Source organism: Metopolophium dirhodum, chromosome 5 (genome assembly GCF_019925205.1).
Source record: "Metopolophium dirhodum isolate CAU chromosome 5, ASM1992520v1, whole genome shotgun sequence".
NCBI classification, from domain to species: Eukaryota; Metazoa; Arthropoda; class Insecta; order Hemiptera; family Aphididae; genus Metopolophium; species Metopolophium dirhodum.
The window spans coordinates 35,362,300-35,371,503 of record NC_083564.1 but is presented as its reverse complement, the minus strand read 5'-3'; the positions used below and the strand labels follow the sequence as shown (position 1 = coordinate 35,371,503).

General features: G+C 33.0%; 2 protein-coding genes across 2 annotated transcripts; one reads left to right on the top strand and one right to left on the bottom strand.

Annotated features, from left to right (window-relative positions):
* Window positions 1-304: 304 nt before the first annotated feature.
* LOC132944189 (T-complex protein 1 subunit gamma-like) lies at window positions 305-3,608 on the bottom strand. The gene is made up of 2 exons (XM_061013414.1): window positions 3,369-3,608; window positions 305-2,043 (listed from the first exon to the last, which is right to left on the bottom strand). Exons 1-2 carry the CDS (start codon window positions 3,460-3,462, stop codon window positions 482-484), a joined length of 1,656 nt encoding a protein of 551 aa, XP_060869397.1. The 5' UTR covers window positions 3,463-3,608; the 3' UTR covers window positions 305-481.
* Window positions 3,609-4,848: 1,240 nt separating this feature from the next.
* LOC132944188 (26S proteasome non-ATPase regulatory subunit 1-like) lies at window positions 4,849-8,857 on the top strand. The gene is made up of 3 exons (XM_061013413.1): window positions 4,849-6,175; window positions 6,743-7,004; window positions 7,070-8,857. Exons 1-3 carry the CDS (start codon window positions 4,974-4,976, stop codon window positions 8,543-8,545), a joined length of 2,940 nt encoding a protein of 979 aa, XP_060869396.1. The 5' UTR covers window positions 4,849-4,973; the 3' UTR covers window positions 8,546-8,857.
* Window positions 8,858-9,204: the final 347 nt, after the last annotated feature.

The window sequence follows — 9,204 nt, the reverse complement described above, 5'->3', positions numbered from 1 at the left end:
AACCATAATCAAGAAGAGTACTGAATTTAATTATGACCATACTAAATTAAGCTACCATAATTCTTTAAAGTATGTTGCAATTTGTTACACAATTTTAATCCTAACATAATTTAACTAAAATATAATATTAGATTCTTATTATGTTTTATATATTTTATATTAAATAAAATAAAATGATATATTAGACCAAAATGAACCTAGTTATTGTACTTATTGATTATTCGGATTTTATAATTTACTATCCAGCAGCTAGTAAAACTTATCATTAATGATAGGAAAATAGTTCAGAAATAATACCACAACATAGTAAAAATTATTTTTATTAAATAAAAAAAAAAGTTTAATAGCAGAATTTGTTAAACTTGTCAAAAAACTTGACATCAAAATATTAATAATATTAATAGTGTTTATTTAGATTATATTTTAGGAATTTGTGAGTAATAATAATAAATATAAGAAAAAACTATAAGTAAATTAAAATTTATTCTTTCATGGACTCTTCAGTAGGTTGCGCGGATGCTTTTGGTTGTCCATCATCACCCTTCTTCTTTGTACCTGACACAATATCATCAATGCGCACTAACAATATAGCAGTTTCAATCGCAGTTTTGTATACTTGAGACTTAACAACAATTGGTTCCCATACCTTGAGGTCTTTCATATCAGCCATTTCACCTGTTTCACCATTTATTCCCCAACTCGCATTACCACTTACTGCATGTTTGGCTCTTAAAGATGTCATTGTTCTTATTGTGCTGACTCCACAGTTTTGCAAAAGTGTACGTGGAATAACTTCCAATGCCTGGGCAACAGCTTTGTATGGCCATTGAGTCACACCAGCTATTTCAGCACTTTTTTTAACTAATGACTGTGATATAGCCATTTCTATAGAGCCACCACCTGATACTAATTTCGGGTTTAGCATAATATTTTTGGCAACATGTAAAGCGTCTTGTAAATTCCGTTCAACTTCATTCAGTATGTCTTTGCTTGGTCCCCTAAGCAAAATAGTGCAAGCCTTTGGATTAACGCACTCCGTGATGAAAGTAAAATATTCATCACCAATCTTTTTAATTTCAAATTGACCAGCTCCAGTTCCAACATGGCTCTCCCGTAATTCATCTGTGCGTGTAACAATAGTGGCATTACAAGCTCTTGCCACACGATTATTGTCAGATTTTCTCAAACGCCTCAAAACTGATATGTTAGCCTTCAACAAGAAATGCTGTGCCAAATCAGAAACTCCCTTTTCTGTACAAACAAGGTCTGGTTTTAGTGCTATAATATCGGAACATATTTGTTGTATATATTCTTCTTCAATCTGCAATAATCGTGTAAAGTCAGTTTCTTTGACAATTTCGACTTCTGTTTGGCTTTCTCCTTTTTTGAATTCCAAAGAACAATCCAAAAGAACAATTCTGGGATTTTTTATAAACCTTCTCATTTTTGGATGTGTCACATCTTTGTTCAACATAATACCATTTAATACCTGGGAATCTTCAATAGCTCCACCTGGTACTTTTTCAACTTTCGCATACCTCTTTATATCAATTTCAGTACGACCTTCATCTCTTATACTAACTGTCTTAACAGCATTCAAAGCAATACTACACGCCAAATCTGACCAGCGACCAATAAACTTCGTTCCAACACAGGACTTAATCACTTCAATTAATTTAGGCTCATCATCTAAAGATAATGGCGTACTATATTCCTTATCTAAGAAGTCCAACATGTCTTCTAAAGCTTGACGATAGGCTCTGATTATAACAGTTGGATGAAGTTTTTGTTCTAAAAATTGTTCTGCAACACCAAGAATTTCACCTGCAAGTACTACAACTGATGTTGTACCATCCCCAACTTCTTCATCCTGAGTGCGAGCAATTTCAATAAATGATTTAGCAGCAGGATGTTGAACTGTAATTTCTCGTAAAATAGCATTTCCATCATTTGTCATCACGATTCCACCCATTGGGTCCATCAACATTTTAAGCATAGCTCTGGGCCCAATACATGTACGTACAACGTCAGCAATTGCTTTACCTGAAATAAAATTTGATTCATTAAATATTATAATGAAATAACTAAGAATTTAAGCTTACTGATACAAGAATAACTAACTAATGTAACTCTTAGCATACACATTTGAATTAAATTATGATTCACAGATAGAAGAAGAAATACCTATTTTCATCAGTTATAAACATTAAAAGCTAAAATCAATAATAATTACATGACAAAATAAATAGGTATGATCATAACTCTGTGATACGCATACCATCCTTGCCTTGTCTATTAAAACTGTTTTTTTGTAATCATACCTATTTATTTAGTCATGATTAATTAATTAATAGTTCAAAAGTTCTTTCAAATAAGTATTTTTAAACATTTTTTTGAATAAGTCACTCACATTTATTGCATAAACATTATTGTAAAATATTATAATTGAAATCAAAAGTTAATGGTAGATACAAAAGTATATACAATTTATGAATTATTAAAATAATGATTAAAAAATATATAATCTATAGGTGTACCTGTAATATATTGATTAGGTTTGCTTTTAGCATGCTTTAAAACCAAATCATATATTTTTTAACTTAGTGTTTTGTTTTTACTTGTATTTATGTTTAAAAAAAATAAAATAGACATAATTTAAAATACTTGTAGTAAGCTACAACTTTTTGTAAGAATGTTTTATACTTATGTGTAATTCAAATGTTCAAAAGTAGAAAAATGGAAAAATCATATTAGATGCTCCATAAATATCACAAAATATAAGTATTAATATATTATAGAAACATGGATGGTAAAATTAGGGAAGCATAAACATAACTTTTAAACAAAAATCTTTTCTTTGAACAGATTAAACTGTTGTGTACTAAAGTTGTTACATATCACACAGTTGTTTCCCATTGCCACCCATTGCCTTTACAATATAGTTATATTGCTTAGATAAATAGTAAAATTGAATGTTCAAAAACTTTTAATTTATTTGACGTTATATTGGCTAAAAATATTAAGAACATGTTTTATTTACAATATTTTACCTACAATATTTAAGTTTAATTTTGGACAATTGTTATACTGACCAAATATAAACAGGTTAATGAAATTTATAATATGATATATTCTATGCATACTAAATGTACCCACCTTTTCTCTTAGGTTCATTGTAACTAAGTGTAATTTAATGAGTCTTATATGCATAGTACATAAATATTTTTATGAAAATATATCAATTTCAATAGTAATGTTTATAAAATACTAACGTGTCAGGTATAGAATCATATTATTGTAATAAAATAACGGGAATTTAGTGACATTTGCAAGTATGGATAGAAAAAGATGACAATGAAATTATTTACCTGCGGCGATATTCTCCAGTTGAACTTTATGTCCAAACTTCCTTTTTGTGTTAGCATTCAACACTAAAATCGGAGCACCACTCTGGGACATCATCTTGGTATCGAATATTGTTTTAGCAAAATATAAAACTACAAACCTAGCAAACAATTTTTGTCTTATAACACTTAATTCGTAGACAAGTGACAATTAGTGCATGTGCTTCTTATCCTTATCAAAACGTTATTGGACTGGACCACAAAATACAATTATACACAGGCGTCGACCATATTATTTCACGGTGACCGAACGGTGTGGGTAACATCGTTCGATCAGTGCCGCCATTACTGTCTGTGGAGTCCGTCCGTCGAATACCCGCGGTCACCATGTAAATGTGTAATAATATTTATTATTTTTGTTTATAATATTTTATTCGGGCCACTGCTTCTCCGGCTTCTGGCTTCTATCGACCGTGTTCTCAAATCTCATTTTCATTATCAATATAATATAGAACAAATATATGGAAGCGACACTCGATCAGCTGATAGGGGTCTTGTATCCCTATGATCTGAAGACTGAACCTCCAAACAACGTTATTATTATATATTTGTACTTACTATTTTGTTTTAAACATCGATCGGTACAAGTGTTCAACCGATACAGCTTCTAGCCACAGAATAGATGAATTATTAATTTATTCTGTGTTCTAGCACTAGCGCCACTCGCTTGGGAGGCGACTGTCGAAATGTCAATAGCGTCTGAATACTGTTCGCGGTGATCGTCTGAGTCGAAGCGTTCATCTTTCAATTTGTAATGCTCTCTTTGCCGTTACCCGCATCCTGCCATTTCATCTTTCATCTATTCTGTGTTTGTACATAGTCAAGACCACGCTACCACGCTGACGATTATTTGGCAATGGCCAATGGATTTGTGGAGCTTACCAACTACGGAAAATGATGCGGTAGCTTATTTTCAAGAAAAAGGAATTTTACCAATGAAACAAATCTGTTCGAACGGTCACAATGCGGAACTATATTTTGAAAAACAAGTATTTAGGAAGTGCTATGTGAAAACTTGTCAATAAAAGTTAACACCACAAGTTATGTTTTTTTTCCGCTAACCACCATCTATATAGATATAATATTATAGTATACCTGTCCAGCTCAGCTATAGGTTACACTTCGCGTTACGGTGTATCACTGCCACATACCCGCATAACCACAATAGGACATAAGTAACTTTGAACTAGAGACTACATGAACAATTTAATTTAGTTTGTCATGCTTCTATACTACGAGTATTATATTGAAATCTATGCTTTGAACTTAGATCATGTATATGATCTAAGACTTTGAATAATATAATTGGCGCCAAATTTCGTGATAAGTAATAAGTGTGATAACGTGCAGCAATACAATCAATTTGTACATATTTTACACAAGTCTTGAGACTTGTAAGCTCTTTGGATTTCGGAAAACATGACTTGTATTTATGTTGTGGATGGATATTCCGATATTCGCTTGTCATTATTTTAACATAACCAGTTGAGTACTTTATGCTTTTGTATCAAATTTTGGTGAAGCTCATTTGAAATCATTCAGTTTTAATTATTAAAAGTCTACAACAAAATGAATATAACGTCGGCAGCAGGCGTGATATCGTTGCTGGACGAGCCGGCATCTGAATTAAAAATCTTCGCACTCCGGAAACTAGATGCTATTGTAGACGAATTTTGGCCCGAAATATCAGAGGCAATCCAAAAGATTGAATTCCTCCACGAAGACAAGACGTTTTCACAACAAAGTTTGGCTGCACTAGTTGCTAGTAAGGTATATTATCATCTCGGTTCGTTCGCGGACTCCTTACAGTACGCGTTGGGCGCCAGCGATTTGTTTGACGTAAACGCGCGCAACGAATACGTGGAGACCATCATCGCAAAATGCATCGACCACTACACAAAACTGAGTGTCGAGGCCGCAGAAAATCCAAGCTCTCCTCCTGTGATGGATGTGCGTTTGGAAGCAATCGTCAACCGTATGTTTCAGAGATGTCTGGACGACAAGCAATTCAAACAGGCATTAGGGTTGGCTTTAGAAACAAGACGCATGGATATATTTGCCAAATCCATTGAATCGTCCGACAATGTAAATGAAATGTTATCTTATGCTTTTCAAGTGGCAATGAGCACTATTGAAAATCGTAGTTTCCGCAGTACTGTGTTACGTTGTCTCATTGGTTTGTACCGAAACCTTGATGTGCCAGACTATGTAAACATGAGCCAATGTTTCATTTTTTTGGATGACCCCAAATCTGTAGCTCAATTACTCGAAGGTCTAATACAAAATAATGATGAGAAAAACTGCTTAATGGCATATCAAATAGCATTTGATTTATATGAATCAGCTACCCAACAGTTTCTGTCCAGTGTGCTTGAGTCCTTACGCCAAACAGCACCCATACCTTCTGCAACGCATGTCATTAAAGCAATCCCTGCAGCTCAAAGTAGCACAGACAAAGAAACTGTTACCCCACCTATAGCTGTTGCTACAACTGATGTCAGCACAGCTCAGCCTGTTGTCGAAGAGCGTTCTTTTGATTCTCTTGGGCCAGATGATAAGTATCGTCAAGAAGTAATCCAAAAGTTAACCAAAGTATTAAGTGGAGAAGTGAGTATTGAGCTACATCTACAGTTCTTAATTAGGAGTAATCATACAGATATGTTGATCTTAAAAAATACAAAAGAAGCAATTCGAGCAAGTGTCTGTCACACAGCTACAGTAATCGCCAATGGTTTTATGCATAGTGGTACTACTAGTGATCAGTTTTTAAGGTAAATTAAATTATTTATTGCTCATTATTATTTAAAATAATAAAGTTACTCTTCGCCACTGAATTATGCAAAATTGTATGGTACCTATTATTGATTCATTCTTTTGCCAAGTTTTTTTACTTATGTGTTGACAAAAAAAGTTCAAAGATTATTTGAATGATTTGGGGTTAATAAAAATACATTTTTAATTATTATATTGTATCAGTCCATGTAAGTATTAACAAATTCGGTAATTATATTTAAAAAAAAAAATGTTAAACAAATCATTGGTTAGTCTTGTAGTTATTTTTGTTCCCAACACTGCACTGATTGAGACTCAACATTTACCAATCGTTAGAAAACAAATCAAGCAAAGATAACAATTTCTATTTATTATTATATGAATACCTAACACATGAAATCTCTTATTCACAAATTTGAAAAATCGTTTTTAATGTAACTGTTGTAAAAATTATAGATAATTATGTGGTTTTACTGGTATAATCATAAAATCATTTTTTTTTTTTTTTAATTATCTTGATAGGTAGGTTCCTATTAAGTGTTATTTTAAATAATTTATTGTTATAGGGATAATTTGGAATGGTTAGCCAGGGCTACAAATTGGGCCAAGTTATCAGCCACAGCATCTCTTGGAGTTATTCATAGAGGTCATGAAACAGATGCACTTGAACTTATGCGCAGTTATTTACCTCCTAGAGAAAATAATTCATCAGGAAGTTCTGGTTATAGTGAAGGTGGTGGTCTATATGCTTTAGGTTTGATTCATGCCAACCACGGTGCTGCTATCAATGATTATCTTCTTGGACAACTTAAAGATGCACATAATGAAGTAAATAATAAATATGATAAAAGTCTATTTAAAATGAAACATTATCAAAATATTTCTTATTTTAGATTGTAAAACATGGAGGATGCTTAGGAATTGGTCTTTCAGCAATGGGTACAAGTCGTGAAGACATTTATGAACAGTTGAAATTCAACATGTATCAAGACGATGCTGTGACTGGTGAAGCAGCTGGATTAGCTATGGGTTTGGTTATGTTGGGATCAAAAAATGGTGAAGCACTTCAAGACATGGTGGCATATGCTCAAGTAACACAGCATGAAAAAATTTTGAGAGGTTTGGCTGTTGGAATATCATTTGTCATGTATGGTCGACTAGAAGAAGCTGACCCTTTAATTACCTCATTGTTGCAAGACAAAGATCCAATATTACGTCGTTCTGCCATGTACACAATATCAATGGCATATTGTGGAACTGGAAGTAATATGGCTATTAGGAAACTACTGCATGTCGCAGTTTCTGATGTCAACGATGATGTACGTCGCGCAGCTGTCACAGGTTTAGGATTTTTGTTATTCAGAACACCAGAACAATGTCCTCAAGTTGTTAGTTTACTTGCTGAAAGTTATAACCCTCATGTTAGATATGGTGCTGCTATGGCTTTAGGTATTGCTTGTGCTGGAACCGGACTCAAAGAAGCCATTAATTTATTAGAACCGATGACCAACGACCCAGTTAATTATGTACGTCAAGGAGCTTTAATCGCATCCGCTATGATTCTTATTCAACAAACAGAAAGCACTTGTCCTAAAGTGAAAGAATTCCGTACACTATATGCCAAGGTAATTACTGATAAACACGAAGATGTTATGGCTAAGTTTGGTGCTATTTTAGCTCAGGGTATCATCGATGGAGGTGGTCGTAATGTTTCAATTTCCTTGGAATCTAGAACTGGCCATACTAATATGTTAGCAGTTGTCGGTCTATTATTGTTCACTCAATATTGGTATTGGTTTCCATTAGCCCATTGCTTAGCACTAGCTTTTACCCCTACATGTATCATTGCATTAAATGCACATCTTAAAATGCCCCTCCTTGAGTTGAAAAGTAATGCTAAACCGTCTTTGTACGCATATCCTGCTGCAATGGAAGAAAAAAAACGAGAAGAAAGAGAAAAGGTCACTACCGCTGTATTAAGTATTGCAGCAAGAGCTAAACGTCGTGAAGGTGGCACTGTGAAAGCTGAACTATCTACTAGTGAAAAGATGGAAATTGATGAAAAAGAAGCATCAACCAGTAAGAAGAAGGAAGAAAAGAAAGAAGAACAAAAACCTGAACCCAACTTTGAGATACTGAATAACCCCGCTAGAATAATGAAACAACAACTAAAGCACTTACAGTTGGTTGAAAATTCATCATATCAACCTTTAAAAGATGTTTCCATTGGTGGTATCATCATGACACGTTTTACTAAAAATGGTGTTGAAGATGAACAGTTAGTTGAACCAGTTGCTGCTTTTGGACCTAAACCAGAAGATGATAAGGAACCCGAAGCACCTGAACCTTTTGAATACGCAGACGATTAATTACCTATATAATACCTTAATATTTTTGTTACATCCTAACAGATATAGATCCTTGTATAATTTTTTTATTTAGACTATAATTTATTCATCCATGTAAACTTGAATTAATTATAACAATGTATAATTATATATATTAAAGTCTAGTGGAGAATTATTTTTTTTGTTACACTATATACTAACTATAAACGTTCAATTGATGATTTATCTTTATACAAAGTAATGTATCATTTAAATATTCACAACATATGGTAAATTCTCTTCAATCTTTGGTGATTACCTACATATATTATAATATTTTAATTTTTGTATGGATTTTTTGTTTGTTTATTAATGATTAATGACTCATTAATATTAAAAATGACTAGTTTCTTTCCAAGTTTTTATGACATTGACTATGTGTATTGGCGCAACTTGGGGGTGGGGAAGAAAGGGTGTAGAGGTGACTTGGGCACCCTATAAGTTTAAAATGTGTACCCCCAAAAATAGTTTGATTATTTTAAAGTAAAAATTATCAATAAATACAAAAATGTACTACCAACTGTAGAGGAATATAATAGAGGTATAATCTTATTATTATGAAATAATTTTTAGCTTATTTAATGTTCTATTGAACAGATCAAAGAATATATGTGCTTATACTCTGTTGGCCGTAAGTTGTC

Bases quoted from the DNA above. Each gene is read 5' to 3' on its own strand.
- LOC132944189 (XM_061013414.1), bottom strand. From the start codon at position 3,462: ATGATGTCCCAGAGTGGTGCTCCGATTTTAGTGTTGAATGCTAACACA. The intron at 2,044-3,368 runs GTAAATAATTTC...ATTTTATTTCAG, and splicing joins ACTGGAGAATATCGCCGCAG to GTAAAGCAATTGCTGACGTT.
- LOC132944188 (XM_061013413.1), top strand. From the start codon at position 4,974: ATGAATATAACGTCGGCAGCAGGCGTGATATCGTTGCTGGACGAGCCG. The intron at 6,176-6,742 runs GTAAATTAAATT...TTATTGTTATAG, and splicing joins ACTAGTGATCAGTTTTTAAG to GGATAATTTGGAATGGTTAG. The intron at 7,005-7,069 runs GTAAATAATAAA...TTCTTATTTTAG, and splicing joins TTAAAGATGCACATAATGAA to ATTGTAAAACATGGAGGATG.